Below are 18784 nucleotides of genomic sequence, written 5' to 3'. Positions count from 1 at the left end.
GGGGGCAAACACTTTTTCACACAGGGCCATGTAGCTTTGGATTTTTTTCTTCCTCATTAATAAAACCCTTCATTTAAAAACTGCATTTTGTGTTTACTTGTGTTATCTTTGACTAATGTTTAAATTTGTTTGATGATCTGAAACATTTAAGTGCGGAAAACATGCAAAAAAGTATGAAATCAGGAAGGGGGCAAACACTTTTTCACACCACTGTGTGTGTATATATAAGAAGAACACAAATAAAATGTCTAAATACAAGCCAAGTGTTTCCGTAAGTTGTAAACAATATAAATAGTGCCAGTGGAATGTAACTACATTTACTCAAGTACTGTAATCAAGTAAAATTTCAAGGTACTTCAGTATTTCCATTTTATGCAACGTTGTACTTTTACTCCAAAACATTTTGGAAGATAATATTGTCCTTTTTTTTCATTCCAATACAGGTTTTTGTTAACTTTAGTTACTTTGCTGATTGAACGATCAATACAATACACAAATCAACTAATAAATGATAATGTGTTATTAATAGATTAAGCTGCCCTGCAGTATATAAAGTAGTGGCACCACCTTTACCAGCTGCAAAATTAAAGTTACGTATACATAAGTGCATCAATGATTTGACACCAGTGACAACATATATTATTCTGGAATGGCCCATTCTGCATAATAAGTATTTTTACTTTCAGTTCTTTAAATATATTGTGATGCAAATGCTTTCATAAGTAAGTAAGTAACATTTTGAATTCATTATTTTTACACTGTGATACTGCTGCTTTTACTACAGCAATAAACATTGAGTGGTTGGGTATGTAGGCCTACTGTATATATAAAAAAATAAAGTAGAACTTTATTTACCCCGAGGAAAATTGCTGTGCTGCAGCTGCAATAAAAAGTTAGAAGAGTACAGATACAAAGCATGCATAAAGGACTGTCATAACAAGTATATATGCTTATATACAGCACTTATATGCAGCACATAGGCGTTAAATACACAGTGACAGTTTAAAGGATCCTGTATGGGGGTCATGAAAAATAAGACACAATCTTTTGTATAAACCCTTATTGATTTATAAGTGTTTATTTTCTCTTATATTTTGAAAGTAGGGGTTCCCCTTGGCGGTGACGTAACCGCTGATCTGGATTACGCACGCGGCTGTCATTGGTTCACACCGACGCACCAGGCCTGTAGTTTGAAAGCTGTCTGGGCCCTGGCGAGTTGTACCGTTAGCCACATTGCGAACAAAGTTACTATATTTTGAAATAAATTCAAAGAATTGTGGAGCCATTTTGCCCGGAAACACGTCTGCTACTTTTGGACCATGCGGTGGTAAGAGGGAGCAACAACCCGGCGGAATACGTGGAAGCGGACGTGTTTTTGAACAGCATTGTTAGATTGCATCTTGACTTGAGTTGCATTGAACTCCACGCAAAAGAGAAAAGAAAGCTAGCTGGCTACGGTGCTAGCGGCTAGCTGGCTAGCTAGCGGCGGCTATCCAGCCAACTCGCGTGCTATTCACTTCCTTGTTGCACATTGGAGTGTGATGGAAGGCGAGAAGAAGTTTGTGAGAAGGATACGGAGTTTCTTTACCTCCACTTTAACACTATCCGGTTAATGGATTTACATTCTTGTACGATCTGCATCATTTCACAAGAACTGGATTATAAATTTGGAGGGGCTTTGGGCCTGTGCTTTGACCATGAAACGGAATGCGACTGTCTAGCTGGACACAGTTAGCTATTGAAGGCTAGCTGGCTAAACCGACAACCATAAGCTAGCAAATCTGGGAGATTTCCGTCCTGGAGCACAATGGTTGGTTGCCGACTGGCTCTGTAACTAAACACCATATCGTGGATTTTATGTGACGATATCTACAGACACCAAGTGTCACATATTAAGTACCGTCTGGGGTAACTCGCTTTTTCATTAACCTGAAACGAGCTAGCTTTGTAATGCTAATGTTAAGCTTGTGATTTAGCTAGCTAGCTAGCTGGCTGGCTGTCTAATTGTGAATTTGCCGTAACGTTAGCTAACTAGCCTGTTACACAGCTAGCCCAATGTTTTGTTCCACGGCACAAGGAACATAGTTTAGGTAAAGTCAACATTATTAAGATTGTTCTCACAGTGGGTATAGCATTTAGGTAGATAAATGCCTAATTCAGAGGTGCTTCGCGACGGTCGGGGTCGGAGCCCCTCTGCTCAGAGAAATGCTAACAGGCAGGACAGGCGTAGTAAGCCAGGGAGCGGTGCTGCTCAGCGAGAGAGACACCGTGAGAAGAGGCGCTCATCGGCTTCTAGGAGAAAGAAACGCAGGCAGGCCAAGGGAAGAGACTTGTGGCATACCGGTACAACAGGAGACCCTGACAATGACCGAAAAGGCACTTTTGATAAAGACGCTGAACTTCGGACATTGGTAGAGTATGATGACGTGAGCTCCCAGTCAGAGCGATTTTCTGGGAGCCCCTCTCCTAAACCTGACCCCCATGCTGACAGGCTCTCAGTGGACCGACTGAGCGATGTTGACTTTGGTGAATATAATGGACCAGCATCCCCAGACAGAAGTCACCCGAGAGACCGGGAGGCAGTGTGCATTAGCAAGGACGAACAAACAAGAGGACCATCTGAGAGGAACAAACAGGAGAAGGAGCCAGGCAGGAAAAAGGACCGCCAGAGCCGCGAGAGAGACTCCTCAAAAGCTAGGAGTGGAGGTAGCCTCAGTGGCTCTAAAAATCACAGAGACACTACAAGGAGCAATGACAGGAACGGTAAAAGGACATCTACATCTCAGTCCTTACAATCTGCAGATAAAAGGGATTCAAAAAGGCACAGAAGTAAAACAAGATCTGATAAAGAGCCCCCATCTGCATACAGAGATGCTCCACAATCTTACAGAGATGACCGCGAGGACCTCAGGGCATACAGGAGAAGTCCTGGTTTCAAAGCAGAAAGTCCCTATGGGACATCATATTCATATAGCTACCAGTCTCCTGGTGGTTATAACCAGCTCATATCTAGAAGAAGTCCAACTTACGGGAGCAAAAGACTCTCTCCCAGTTCTGCATATTATGGCCGGGATGCAGATGGGTATGGGGCATATGGTATGCCAAAGTCACCCAGTTCATACTCCAGCAACAAAAGGAAGAGATCGCCTGTGAGCCCAGCGAACTGGCGCAGGTCCCCAAGTTATGGCCGACACAGTCCGTATGAACAAGGAGAGTTTGGTTCAAGTCCTTACGGAAACCGCAGGAGATCAAGAAGTCCATACAGGAAGTCCCTGAGCCCAAGTCCAGATGTCAGGTGAGTTCTTATAAGCAGCTCATGGGATGATGTGTGCTTCACTTGTTGGCTGTGGTGTAGTTGTGTGGTGTATTTATATGGTGTGTAGGCTCTGCTTCTGTTGTGATTATTTGGGCTTATGTATCAGTCCTCCTGGTTGTAGTTTACAGTTTGAAATTATTGTGCAACCCAAACAAGGACAGAGTTTTAACATTTGTGTTTATTGAGGCCTAAATGTTTTCTGTCAATATTTGTTGGCATGCTTATGCCTTTCCCAAAACTTTTGACCAGACTGGTGATTAAGTGAGAGAAGTTCAGCATCCGACACCGGTGTAATAACTTGCTTTACATGTTTTCATATTTAGATATCCACCAGACTTACTGTCTCATGAAAGTAAATAAAATGGTCACTTGAAGGTTGTAATGTATAAACAAAATCTAAAATGGTGTCAATTTCATTTTCTTCCCAGGCGATCTGCTAGGTCACGTAGCAGAAGTCCATATTCATCCTCAAGGCATTCACGTTCTCGCAGTCGTCACCGCCACTCTCGCTCGCGCAGTCGCCCCTCCAGCCTCTCACCCAGCACGCTCACCTTCAAAACCAGCCTCGCTGCCGAACTCAGCAAGCAGAAAAAGGCTAAAGCCGCAGAAGCAGCTGCCAAGGCCAAGAACTCCAGCAACACATCTACTCCAACCAAGGGTTCCTCATCTGCTCACCAACCCAGCCCCAAGTCCAATCACACATCCAGAAAGGGCCGCCCTCCCTCTCCACCACAGCCTGAGAAGGGTCCCAGAACTCCCACATCGAGCCAGCCTCAGTCCCCCTCCGACAGGTCGTCCAAGAGGACCACTGAGCACCAGACCAGCAGAGACAGAGACGGGAAGGGGAAAGACGACTCTGTACATCGGGACAAAAGGAAAGCACCAGCATCTGGACAGAGCAAAGACAGGGAACGAGCCACTGTTCCACTCATCTCTACTCTATCATCCCTGCCATTGCCCCAGACAGTTCTAGAGCACATGGACAAAGGAGAAAGGTATGGGTGTGTCGTTGTGCCTAATAATCTAGACATTTAATGCACTTCATATACTTGATTGTCAAGACTTACTCACACTGTGTCTCTGTATCTCCTGTGTTTTTCTACCATCAGCTTGAAGGACAACTTGATCTCAGGGAAGAAAAGGTCAGAGAGAAAGGCCCGTCCACTTCTTACCGACTTGCCTCTCCCCCCTGAACTTCCTGGTGGCACGTCTTCCCCGCACAGCCCACCTGACGACAAAAAGTCCCAAACACTTCGTCGAAGACCAAAGTACGTTACAGAGCATTTACTGCTCCAGCATTTGTTTACTGTGTATTCACTCTGCTGCCGCTAAAATATTTTCTTGTATTTTCCAGAATTTGTGGCCCAAGATACGGTGAGATTAAAGAAACTGAGATAGATTGGGGCAAACGCTGTGTGGACAAGTTTGAGATTATTGGAATCACAGGGGAAGGCACCTACGGTCAGGTGTACAAAGCTAAAGACAAAGACACCGGTGAGTGTATTGAAGGTATAGGTTCATTTGTAACTCTTTATCAACATTGTAGACCTAGACCTATTCTCATTGTTCTGTAGAGGTGAAATAAAGGTTGGAGATGATAACCTCCTATTTTGAAAGTTCTGCAGTCATGGATAAAAACTGGTCTTGACACAATGTTCTTTTCTCTGTTTCACAGCTGAAATGGTGGCTTTGAAGAAAGTCCGTCTGGACAATGAAAAGGAGGGCTTCCCAATCACAGCCATCAGAGAGATTAAGATTTTGCGACAACTCAACCACAAGAGCATCATAAACATGAAGGAGATCGTCACAGACAAGGAAGACGCTCTCGATTTCAAGAACGATAAAGGTGCGTTATGTTTTTACTCATAATGGGGGCGGCAGTAGCTCAGTCCATAGGGACTTGGGTTGGGAACCGGAGGGTTGCCTGTTGGAGTCCCCGTCTGGACCAAAATATGGAGCGTGGACTGGTGGCTGGAGAGGGGCCAGTTCACCTCCTGGGCACTGCCGAGGTGCCCTTGAGCAAGGCACCGAACCCCCCGACCGCTCGGGGCGCCTCACCAAGGGCAGCCCCCTCACTCTGACATCTCTCCACTTTGTGCATGTATAGGTCCTGTTTGTGCATGTGTGTGTCTTTCGGACCTGTGTGTAATTGACAAGCAAGAGTGAAAACATTGAATTTCTCCTCAGGGGGATTAATAGGAAATAAACTTAACTAAAACTTAACTTATAATGTCTCTCTCACCCTGCTGCACAACGTCAGTCTGTATTATACATGATCTTTTTTGGTGTCTAACTCTCTATCCTCTTACCTCAGGTGCTTTCTACCTTGTGTTTGAATACATGGACCACGATTTGATGGGATTGCTCGAGTCTGGCCTGGTCCATTTTAACGAGAGCCACATTAAGTCTTTCATGCGACAGTTGCTGGAGGGCCTCGATTACTGCCACAAAAAGAACTTTCTGCACAGAGACATAAAGTGCTCCAATATTCTGCTCAATAACAAGTGAGCCCTTATGTTTTTTTCACAGTCAAACATAATAAACAGTTTTTATGTTTTATTACAAATGTTTTTTCCCGAACTACATTTCATTTGTTTTTCCCCTCCTGTTCAGAGGTCAAATAAAGCTCGCAGACTTTGGTCTTGCTCGGCTGTATAACTCTGAAGAGAGGTGAGTCTCGTGTGTTCTTGGTAGATATGCACCACACCTGTCAAGCTGTCTCGCCTTCGCAATTATTTTTGCTCCTATGTGATTATACTCATCTTTTTTTCTCATTTTTAGTCGCCCCTACACCAATAAAGTGATTACACTATGGTACCGCCCACCAGAGTTGCTTCTGGGAGAAGAGAGGTACACGCCAGCTATTGATGTGTGGAGCTGCGGGTAAGAAAGTGCTGAAACTGACTTGAAATTTACTCACTATATGTAACTCGATTATCTGCCCAGTGAGTCATAAATAATCAATTGTGTCTTGTTTTCCCTGACAGATGCATTCTTGGAGAACTGTTCACAAAGAGACCAATTTTTCAAGCTAATCAGGAGCTTGCCCAGTTAGAGCTTATCAGGTAAGTTTAGGTTACATGCTGTTATGTGCAGATCTTGTGAACTCGTCACTGGTTCCCACACGCTGGTGCGCCCACTTATGACAGGCGGTGTCAGCTTATCTGAAACAGGAAGAGAAAGCGGCACTTGTTTTTTCTTTTTTCCACTGATCATCTCAATCGACCATAAAGCAACACAACCACAGGATGTGTTTGATTAACGGGCCTCACTAGTTTTGTCATGACTGTTCTTGTTAGAGGAAAGGTGAAGGTAGTGATTAACTGAGTGGAGGCAGCCCAGGGAAACCCTGAATGTATAGATGTTTTTTTCTGTGAGCTAAGCACAGCATAAAATGACAGAAACCAAACTGCTTTTTCTTCTTCTCTCATTCACTATCCTCAAGTTGTGTAGCGCTTTGCAAGGTGCAACATTGGTGATAGGGAGGGAGGAGAGAAATTAGGCTCTAATAATGAAGGCAGATGTGATAGAACGCAACAAGTCAGGCCAGTTCTCTGGGTGTTGTCTTTAAGTAATTCTGAGATATGTAAGACGCCATTATGCCTATTGTGTCCACACATTGCTGTGTGCTGCCTAAACAAATGAATTTCTGTCTTGTAGCCGAATATGTGGCAGCCCCTGCCCTGCTGTCTGGCCAGATGTAATAAAACTTCCTTTCTTCAACACCATGAAACCAAAGAAGCAGTACAGGAGACGGTTACGAGAGGAGTACGCTTTGTAAGTTAATGTTAATGCCGTCTAATTGAATATTTAAAGATTGGGCCCTCTAGCAGTGCATTACACTGAAATCTTGTGCTTCGGTTGTTGTCCAGCATCCCTCCGTCTGCCCTGGACCTGTTTGACCACATGTTAAACTTGGACCCCAGCAAACGCTGCACAGCTGAGCAAGCGTTAGGCAGCGAGTTCCTCAAGGACGTGGACCCAGACAAGATGCCCCCGCCAGAGTATGTTTTCCGTCATGTTGCGTCAACATGTTTATCTCAAGGTTTATCAGCAGGATTGCAGTGTTAACTGTTTGCGTCTCTTCAGTCTTCCACTGTGGCAGGACTGTCACGAGCTGTGGAGTAAGAAACGTCGGCGACAGAAGCAGATGCCCGAAGAAGTGGCGGCCCCCAAGGCGCCCCGTAAAGAGCTGGGCCTTGACGACAGCCGCAGTAACACTCCCCAGGGCTTCCCCGCTCCTGGAGGTGTCAAAGCTCAGAATGCGGCTGCTTCTGCGCTGCTGGGTGAGTTTAACAAGTGTTTCTGTTTGTTCTGGGGCTGTTTGACCACCAGATCATAATCATAACTACTCCTTGACTTTGGAAACATATTGATTTTCTTTAATATCAACTACAGTTCAACTGAAAATCATAAAAACTTAAACGTAAAAAAGCAAAAATAGGACGGGTAAGTGGTGTCATCATAAAGAGTGTCCCTAACTGACGACTGTGTTGTGGTGGAAGAAGTTGAGGGGGCCTTACGTTTCTCCAATATTTGCTTCTTTGTTTGGTCATAGACCACCTTGCGATTGAATTCAGGTGATGAAACAAACTGGTCCTATTACCTGGGTGAGTTGTGGCTTGTAGGGAAAGCGCATTACTGTAAAGGAAAGGGAAGCGCTGGATTTATAACACATCAGCTTTTCCTTGCTGCAGCTTTCTGACTGTTGTCGGAGTCACAGGGGAGACACTTGTGTCCCGGGCCAGAGTCGATATTCACTCCAGAGCTGAACCCTGTCGGGAAACAAGACACAGGCAACTTCTGTCTGTCTTAAGAAGCTGCAGTATTTGTTTCTGCACATCTGCAAACTCTACTGTATTTAATCCTCTGCTCTGCCTCCATAATCGTTTAAAACCAAAACTGTAATTGAAAACAAAACTTGATTAATCACACCTCCCTAATATGTCCTGTCTCGTATTATCTTGTCAGTCTCAGTATGATTTGATATAATGCAGTGCACTTAAACAGGTACAACTGGTGTATATTTAATACTTCTAAAGGTTATAAGAGCTTTGCTGCTCTGCGGAATAATTGGTCTTTAAATTTACTCACTTAGCTAATCTGTCCTTCTGCACATATTCTGAGGGTCACACCTCTGTGGCGGATGTATGCATAGACAACACACTGAATCAAACTCATTAAGCCAACCCTTTTCTACAATACTGTTGAACTGTGTAGTGTTTTTCACACCTACAACTCTGTGGCTTCTCGTTCTAGTGATGCATCAGCAGAGCTGTAGTGTGATTCAACTTGTTTCCTTTTAACATACATTTAATGTGATAGCGTGATTGTAAGTGATTAATCGGCATTAAAAGGTTTCTCAAGCTATTATGACTCATTAGGTGCATTTCCACGGACCCTAATGTTCCACTAACAATCAGAATAATAGGCCATCACAAAAAAAATGCCTCATGTAGCCCAATCAAAAGAAATGTTCTATCAGGTTGAGAGGGCTGGTATACAACCCTTTGATAATGCATTCAGTAGGAAAATATTAGCACCCAATAACCATGCAAATGTTTGGAATAAATATATTCTTTCTGCGTAGGTTTGCCCAATGTGGGGGGTAACATTAGATGACTTAGGGCAGGGGTGGCCAACCAGTCAGAGACCAAGAGCCACAAAAATTACCGTGGTAGTACAAAGAGCCACATCAGACACATGTGCTTACAAACGCACTCCCTCTCTCACACAAACACGAAATGACATAAAATCAAAATCCATACATTTCCAATTTTCAAAGCCAGATTCATTTATCTCACACACAAATGAATACAGTCTCTCCCTCTCATACTGTCTTTCTCCATCCCCCCTCCACACCCACAGTCTCTCCCTCTCCCACTCTCTCCACACACATCCACACAGTCTCTCCCACTCTCATANTCATGACGCCAATTTATTCACCTGGAGCCGTGCTTCTCGGTCGCCGGTAAGCCGTTATCTTGCGGCGCGGAGCACTTTTGCTGTTATTGGTCAGTGCATGGACACTCACCCTCCTTTGATTGGACTTTGAACTTATCCCACAGTAGTGGCACCATGTCATGTAGCCTACTGTGGTGTTTAAGTAGCAGCCTACTGCGGTCTACCTTTGGTACCAGTATACCGTGCAACACTACTCCACACACATCCACACACAGTCTCTCCCTCTTTCATACTCTCTCCACACACACAAAGACACGCATTTCTTCCCTGACAACTTTTGTTGTGCAATATCGCCACTGAGCTGCAGTCCTGCATTCTTCCCGAACTCCACACCCTCTCACCTGCCCGTGTGCACTCCTCTCTCTCTCACTCGCTCCACTTAAGCCTGTTACATTTCTTAAAGGGCCATACGCACTCATAACAATAAATTGATTTTTTTTTATGACGGAAGAGCCGCACGCCGATGGTTTTAATTAATGGATCGAAGAGCCGCACACTGATAGGCAAAGAGCTGCATGCGGCTTGCGAGCCGCGGGTTGGCCACCCCTGACTTAGGGGGTGCGAGTGCCACACAGACCATGATGCAACAGCTGTTTCTACGAGCCTCCTTCTGCTGATTTTAAATTGTTCAGAAATTTAAAAAATATCTTGCTGCGTTCTTATGCTCTGATCAATAAATGTATTCTTTGATTTTGAAACAGTAGCTAATGGAACGCTGTTACAGTCTGCATCATAGAGTTAGTGGACACAACAATTGTCTATCCCTACCAGTAGCAGTGGCCTGCATATGAGACGTTTAGAGAACATAGATAAACAGCTTTCATTCAAATCCCAGGTTCAGTTGAAAGCTCTGGAAAAACCTTGTAAAACATTTCATCCCAAATGTGTGTTCCCAAAGTTAAACTGTATATCTAACGAATCTTCTGTCTTCTTACAGACCCCAAGGGCCCAAACTCCCAGTTAACCCAGGAGCAGCTGGCGGTTCTCCTGAACTTCCTCGGCCAGCCCAAGAGTTCAGCCAGCACGGCCCAGTTCGTCCAGTCCATGGGTACAAAGGTCAATCAGGAAACATTACAGCAGCTCTCCAAAGCCCTGGCTCCCACTGACCCAGCTGAGCCTCCCCCACAACCTACGCCTGCCAAGCCCCCCCAGCCCGCTGCTCCTGCAGGCGTGCCCCGCACACCCCCAATGCCCAAGCCTCCTTCACCCCCCATGTCCGCGCCGCCAGGTATTCCAGAAGGAGAGGCCGCAGCTGCCACGCAGACAGCCATGACGATGCTGCTGGCCCAGCTCCTCCAGGCTCAGCAGGCTCAGAGGCAGGAGCTGAGTGATGGTGGAGAAGGGGCGGAGAGCACAAACCCTACAGGAGGAGCACCAGCGGGGCAGCCTCCACCTCCAGAGGTCAAACAGCCTCCAGAGCCCAGTCCTGTGTCTCCAGGTGAACCTCCATCTGTTTAATCAGATGATCACAGTCGAATATTGTTTTATAAATATATTCCTATACCTAACACAATGTTGTATTTTGTGCCTTCAGTGTCTGAAGTAGGTGGAGTGTCCATCCTGCCCCCAGACCAGAGACCACCTGAACCCCCAGAGCCACCTCCACATGCTGACCTGGATTACCGGCAGCCGCCACCTGAACCTAAGACTGGCCATGCCCCACCTATTGCGTCTGCAGGTGGAGGTGATGGTGGGAGACCCCCAGAGCCAGACTACCCACCTCTCCCTACTGCAGAGGGACCTGGATACGGCGGAGACTACAGCCACCCACCTCCTCCACCCTTCACTCCCGCAGGCTTTGGTGACGGCTACATGGGTCACATGTTAGGCGGAGGCCTGCCACCTCACGCTCTGAGAGAAGTGTTTAGCGGACCCGGCCAGGCTGCCAGCTCCTCATCTGCTGCAGGCGTTCTGGCCCCGGCCCACCCAGACCCCTTCCCTCCAGGGGCTGGAGCGACTGGACCCAGCAGCATGGTGTTCACTGGGGACAAGGACCACCGTTTTAAGTACAATCACAGCCCCTTACCTGTGGAGGGACAGCCTAACCCTAGCGCTATCCACCTCTACAACCACGCCATGGTTAGAAAGGATGGTGTACCTCCTCCCCCACCCATCCCAGCGCCAGGACAACCCTGGGGCTCCCCTTCCCAAGTCGGGGCTCCACCACTACCCCTCGGCTTTGTCCCACATGTGAACTCAACAGCAACAATCAGAGGACGAGGCCTGCCTTTCTGAGAGACTGGAAACAGGACATGGCAGTTTGTGACAATGGACAAAAGGCTGGAGGACTCAGCTTTGAGCCTGAAGCCTCTCAGGCCAGACCAGAGGGATCTGGAGATGCACACTCAGTTTGTAATAACTTAAATCTGTGTAAGGCATTGTATTCCTCCTCAGTCTGGAATGTGGAGTACGTTGCTGAAGGACAGCCGAATAACACAGGAGGAGCTTTTCTTGCTCATACCATTTTCCTATTTTTTTGTAATCTATTCTGCTGTCTTTTAAATTAAACTTTTACCTTTTTTGAGTGTACATTTATCAGGCCGGGTAAAATTTTAAATCTCTACCTTAGCCTTTCTGTAATTGCTCCAGGGCAGACTAGTATTAATGTTTTGCACTACTGACTGAAGTAGGCGGAAACTATTTTAGCTACGAAAGGAAACGGATGGTGTGCTTTATCTGCACAATTAGGAATATGACCAGTAATGTAGTGTCCTCCTTTTTATTACGGCCACGATTATGTTGAAACAATGATGGCTCAGTTGATTGGCCTGATGGCGTAGGTATCAGCACAGGGAGCTATTTGAGGAACTGTTAGTTCCAGACAGACTGGTAGCACTTGGACGACTGCAGCAAATCTGATGTGATGTTCATGGAGAAAGGCTGTTTTCACTTTAAATTCCACATGCCTTTTTGCCAATAGATGTTGTAAGTTCATGAGCAAAACACACGTAACCCCAGTTCAAAAAATGTCTTTCTTTTGTACTAAAATGAATATGTCCCCCCCCCTCCCCCCTTCCTCCTCCTTTGGCAAATGTTTATTAAAGAAACGCCAACAACATATTATTGTCTGTTTAATTTCTACAAGGACTTATTGACGTTATCACAGTTACACACTGTATCTAACTATAAAGGAAGGAATCTGTATGTATGTTTGTCCTTGGCAGATCTCAGGAACAGTTCATTCAATCTACTTCACACGTGGAGAATGTATTGCCGGGGACCTAAGGACATGCAGGGTCTAGTTTCATGCAGTTTGGAGCTCAGGGCTCTACACAGTTGATCACGTCTGCGAACCAGTATTTCTGACCGCGAGTAGCCCCAATCTTGGGTGTGTTTTTCTTAGTGCCGGCAAAATACCTCTGAGAACTAAATCCATGCTGTACTTCATTACCATAGTGGATATGTCAAAGCAAGTGACTAATACGCCTATTCGGAAATGAAGAGCCATGTGTATTTTACCAGTGCCTCTTAACACAAGTAGCTGCGACTTGGGTGTGTTGTACTGATCTGGGGGCCCCATGTAAACGCTGTCTTGCTTTACTTTCTCTCTCAAACTGGTAATGTTGGTATTGGCAGTGGTAGAAGATGTACGCAGTACGTTTTGTTCTGATTTAAAAGTCCTGCCTTTAAATCTTTTACTTGAATTAGAGCTGTTCTTAAAAAATCTCAAAATACCTTAAATCCATTTATCTAAAAATAAGGCCTTATCAAAATGTTTAAAATCAATATTTTAATAGTCTAAAAAATGCTAATACATGCTAGCTAGCTGTCACTGTATCTTGGATCAAATGGGAAAGTGCAAAATCAACCAAAATTATCTTTTTAGCCAAGATTTTGTGGCATGGCTGAAACTGGTACAAGACAATGAATATAAGGCGCTCTATATTTAATGCAAAAAGTTTAAGTTTTTTCAAACATGGCATGATGGGAATCAAGGCAGTGGAATCCCACATGCAGAGTTAGTTCCCTCATTCTCCCTAAGTGCTTATCCTGCTGGGGGGGCTGGAGCCTATCCCAGCTGACATTGGGTGAGAGGCGGGCTACACCCTGGACAGGTCACCAGACTATCACAGGGCTGACACATAGAGACAGACAACCATTCACACTCACATTCACACCGATGGGCAATTTAGAGTCACCAATTAACCTGCATGTCTTCGGACTGTGGGAGGAAGCCGGAGTACCCAGAGAAAACCCACACTGACACGGAGAACATGCAAACTCCGCACAGATGGGCTCCCCCACCCTGGGTTCTAACCCCCCACTCTGGGTTCCCTCTTGCTGTGAGGTGACAGTGCTAACCACTGTATCACTGTGCCGCCCCACATGCAGAGTGGGAAGCACAAAATTGCCAACAAACCCGCCAATTAACGCCAGGTATTTCCCAGCTCTGTTCTACCCTCGTCTCCATAACACCTCCACCTTCATCTCAGATACTAGCAGCCACAGATTTCTGAACATTGAGATATACACTTACACAGGAAGCACAGGAACTGTGATGTCAGTCTATGGTCTGAACACGGTGACAAAACACCAATCAGACAAATCAAGTACGTGAGGAGGAGACTGGCTAACTGATGTAAGTGATGTTGGTTTGTGTTTTTTTCCCTGCTATTTGGTCTTAAACTTAATCCGGAGTGGCATCAGAAAACATCTTAAATCTAACTGCTGTATCCTCTTGAGACACTGCGTCCTCATATGAGGACATCACAGTTTGACTTAACTTGACCTTGTACTTCATTCCGTTTAACTTGACCTGTTGTACTTGTTCGTGGACAGAAGACAATCGCGCTTGACTAACTAGAGGAAGTAAAATTCATAAGAAGGTCTTCATTGGTGAACATGCGGAAGGATAATTTGCACAATACCCTAACCCATGTAAAAACAAGATGTAGGCCATTTCTGCTAAGTCAGTCTGCAACCGATCCGACACAAAAGTGGACAAGGTCTAAAACCTGATCACATTTTATGGTTGTTTATTTATGATTGATAATGTGTGTAGTTGGATATGGCAACAAATTTAGCAACAGTAACAAGCTAAGATGATATTAATTAGGAAGTACTCGTTTGGGGACACTGGGACTTTATTGTTGTCTCATTCGAGAACACTGGCACTTCATTATCGTTGACAGTGGTTAGCTTTTTTAACCTATCGGGTCCTTCTGATCCCAAATAGCTAGGAGAAATAGAAAATGCATACCAAACAAAAGTTCGGGTCTCAGAGGGTCAAGCCGTAGGAACCCTGTTGAGGTGGAGCTTCTAATTCTAATATTGCACTTGATAGTTTTATTTTAATTGTTGTATTTTGTGAGTAAAACCTGACTCATTTCAGGGTACAATGAGTTAGAATAGCAACATAATTCAATGCCTTTAATATCTTAACACCATAATAAATCTATAGCTGTTTGGAGGCCAGATGTATTACTCAGGAACCAAGGAAGCACAGTCTCAAGAGTGAGGTTGTTTGTATGAGCAGTTCTTGAGAAAGCGGCAAGCAGCAGCAGCAGCACCACAGGCCTGTTCTGAACATGCATGTGTTTGAACACACTGCACTAGTGTTATAAATGACCAGTGGTAGCTGTGGTGACTTCATATATGAGGCCACTGGATGGCAGTGTCATGTCAAATATCACCACCCTCACTTACCTGCAGTGTGCGCTCACTGCAACAGATCTGGTGTCTGTGGTGCAGATTGACATTCAGTGCTGCGACTGTAAGCCAATGTACTTGCTTGTAAGTCTCACTCAAAACCAGCAGACCTTAGCTGGCAACCCCGATTTCACTGCAGCTAAATCTTGACACTTCACACACCATTCACAAAATGACAAGCTCCTTGAGGAAGTCACTATAATGCAAATAGACATATTTTGGCTGTATTTGTAGCATGAAAACCCTTCTCACCGCTTTATATAAAGAAACTGCCAGGTTAGCACTGCTGAGAGTTTTTATCAACAGAGACACGGCTGAGGAGATAGCAGCACACATCACGTTTCAGACAACTAATACACAACCTGGAATACAGATACAGAGCGGCGCGGCTGTCGGGAAGAAAGGAAATGTTCCAACAGCTGACAGCTCCCAGTGGACTCCATCTTCAAGCACTTTAACTCATTCTTTGAACATAATGGGAAGGTGTTTCGCAGAGATCACACACCAGTCCTCCTGAATGCTCCCTCTTAATGCCAACTTTGATATGAATTTTTCTGGATGTCAGGAGACCTTTTTGCCTTTTTAACCTTCATCAAATGAGGCGTTGCTTTGAATAAAATCAGCTTTTTTTTTAACTGTTTCCCTGCCCATCATGTTGAGATGAAATGATTTTTCCAAGATTATCCTGCTTAAGATAATATTACAGATACAGCTCATGTTTCTGAGGCATCAAATTAAGGATTTAAGGGTGGTGGTGGTGGTGATGAGACAAGATGACAAGGGAGCTGAGGATCTGGATGTGAAGAGGAGTGGGCTTTTGATGAGCTCTGGGCTCTGGATAAGGCAACTGGAGGTGAATGGGGTGGAGGAGGGCTGGTGATTCAGTCTAAAATGACAGCTGACAGGAGCAGAGAGGAGAACAGATTGTAAGTTTGGCAGCAGCAGCATGAATGGCTGAAGAAGATCGTGGCAAAGTTTGATTGGCTAACCCATAGTGAGCTGATTGGAGGAAGTGGTGGGAGTGGGATAGGGAGAGAATTGTGAGTAGAAGAAAGACTTCCTGATTGAACTTACGCTGAGCTTCATGAGATGGCAGTCAGCTCACCCCCAGTTTGGAGAAGCAGCCTGACAAACATGCTAAGCAATGTACTGCTGTGGATGGGGGTAACAGCAAAACATACTTCAACCATCTAAAGACCCACCTAAAAAAACACTATCCGTTTAGGTTTGTGCAATATCGAGAGTATTAAAACCGCTTTACCTTTCTGTCAGACAGCCTGTTTAGACAGGGAAGCAATTATCTGTGCTCTCATCAAAACCACCACTCCACTGAGAAAAATTGTGTGACTTTAGTGAATCCAAACTAACCTTTTTAAATATGAAAGTCACACAATAACACAAGCAACCCTACTGACTGTGGCAGAGGTAGACCAGCAGCTCCTGTGTTCAGCGATGTTAAATCACTGTTTTTGTCATTGAGGTCTTGCGTTTTTTTTGTTTTGGTTTTGAATTTATTTTTTCCTTTATGTGATAGGGATGATGCCTCTCCCTGTTTGAGGTTGTTATTTTTGCAGGGAAGTTTTTCCTTAGCCGTTGTGAGGGTCCAAGGACAGGGGGATGTCGTATGCTGTAAAGGCCTCTTTGGCAGATTGTGATTTGTGATATTGGGCTTTATGAATAAAATTGAATTGAACTGAATTCTCTGCTGTTTCTAATATACTGTCTATGAATAAGTTCCCCATACAAACCCACTTCAAAAAAAATCTACACTATCCCTTTAAGTTCTTTCTCATTGAGATCAATTGTGTCACCATTTAAAAGCTCCACAGCATCAAGACACTCCATTTCGTTACATTCTTGTACTAGAAAACTTTCAAACAGTGGGAACTGCCGTTTAAGTAGACATTAAAGGCTGTCTTACTGAACTTAAAGGCTATAACAAACTACAGAAAGCCATAGATTTATTAAAACTTTGATGCACACACCAAACTGGAGCCACAAATGGTAGCGGCATCGTCCACTGAATGATAATCTACATGCATTTGAACAAAGAGACACACATCTGTCCTTCGTTTTACCCGTCATATCCACATCTGAATTTGCCACACGTCACATTGCTGGTGATGAAAAAGTGATTATCTCAGAGGGGTTCCGTTCTGCAAAGCTAATTCGGAACGTGGATGGCAGCTAGTCTGTGATTAATACGGCGTGGATGATGGATTGCTGAGAATTTACGCCAGCTTCTGTGGAGACTGGCAGCATCATCTTTTTTGTGTGATTGATTGAAACAACAGTGAGTACAATTTAGAGAGGAGATGAGAGGAAGGGGCAGGGAGCGAGACATGAGAGGTATGTTAGACCGTGGCTTTTGACCACAGCACCACTCTTAAATTTGGCTATGATGCAGCTTTGAAAATGACAAAAATTCTTCTTTTTTATTACGTCACATCGACAGGGAAAAACCTACACTGTACAGTACAATGCTTTACCACCTTCAGACCATACTTTGCCACTGTGGTAATGTTTTACCTGGTGAACAAATCTTTTTGTCCCTTCGTTGGGCCCAAGTGCTTCTCACAAGATCCAATTTTACTGTCAATTTTGTTTTAAACAAGCTCCAAAAGTTTCAGTCCTCGTAAACCACTCATACCAAACACAGAGGCTGTGAACAGGTGAACTAACAAGGATTTTTATATGAATTCCCAGCTTTAAAATCCGAGCAATAAAGCAGTATTTTAACTTTTAAACCCCTATTTAAGTAGAATTTAATTAAAAAAATATTAGTAAACCTCGCAATACATTTCTGAGTCTGCTTATTTTAACTCTTACAGGAAATACACTTATTAATTCACTTTCTCTCCGAGAATTTGATCAGAAGATTGATACCACCCTCATGTTTGTTATGGTAGATATGAAGCTAGCGCTAGCAGCTAGTTAGCGTACTTTAGCATAAATACAAGAAATAGGGAAAACAATGTAAAGGTCACAAAATTTGCTAAATTAACATGTCACATCTTGATTGTTTATTAAAAAAATAAGAGCATAAATTGTAGATAAATTCGGGCTAATTTTTTCTCTGTTTTCAGGTTTTTGTGCCAAGCTAAGCTAACTGGCTGCTGGCGCTAGCCTTATGTTTACCCTGCAAACATGTGGGTGGTATCAGTCTTCATTTCTAACTCTCTGAAATGAAGCAAGCAAAAGCATATCTCTCAAAACTAATCCCATAATGAAAGTCGTATGATGATGTTTTATGACTGTATTATTAAAGCATTTTGAAGTATTCTATTTATGAATGATTTAAGACACATTTCCTCCAGATTCAGCCTGACATGGGCTCTCCACTAGTCTCACATAGCCAGACCTATCTTTGTTTAAGCGCTGTGCCAGTCCTGGAGAAAGGTCTAGTTGAAACCACCGTAATTCCAAACTAAGGGGGAAAAACACTCTGGGTTGTCTGTATTTCTTTAAACCAATCACAATCATCTTGGGTGGTGCTAAGCCAAGGATGCCGCGACAGTGCCCTTACAAAATAGTCAGGTTAGACAAAAGTTTTTGATACTTAAATGTTTTGTTCAGCAAGATAATCTTCACAAATGACCACTACTTATATCATTTTTTAAGCGTAAATACAATCATGAGACGTAAAAAGCTTAACTACACCAGGCTTGCATGACTTCAACATCGCCACCACAACAAGGCGGTAAAGCCGTGTCTGGGGTGACCACATTCTGTTGTCTTATTTAGCTAGTTGTTAGCAACCGCCTTTTTTAGGACATGTAAAAACTTCAGAATTCACAAGTGGGGTGTTTACTGAGGTATTTTATGTCGTAGAACAAAATATGGAAGTCTCTTAAG

The 18784-nt window shown here is 44.1% G+C and overlaps 1 protein-coding gene across 1 annotated transcript; it reads left to right on the top strand.

Annotated features, from left to right (window-relative positions):
* Positions 1 to 1191: 1191 nt before the first annotated feature.
* cdk13 (cyclin-dependent kinase 13) lies at positions 1192 to 12338 on the top strand. Its single transcript, XM_050056122.1, has 14 exons — positions 1192 to 3295; positions 3745 to 4311; positions 4426 to 4584; positions 4671 to 4810; positions 4992 to 5162; positions 5631 to 5820; positions 5930 to 5986; positions 6098 to 6199; positions 6304 to 6381; positions 6977 to 7093; positions 7189 to 7320; positions 7406 to 7602; positions 10218 to 10718; positions 10815 to 12338. Exons 1-14 carry the CDS (start codon positions 2148 to 2150, stop codon positions 11513 to 11515), a joined length of 4260 nt encoding a protein of 1419 aa, XP_049912079.1. The 5' UTR covers positions 1192 to 2147; the 3' UTR covers positions 11516 to 12338.
* Positions 12339 to 18784: the final 6446 nt, after the last annotated feature.

This window comes from Epinephelus moara, chromosome 11 (genome assembly GCF_006386435.1).
Source record: "Epinephelus moara isolate mb chromosome 11, YSFRI_EMoa_1.0, whole genome shotgun sequence".
NCBI classification, from domain to species: Eukaryota; Metazoa; Chordata; class Actinopteri; order Perciformes; family Serranidae; genus Epinephelus; species Epinephelus moara.
This window is presented reverse-complemented; position numbering and strand designations above follow the sequence as displayed.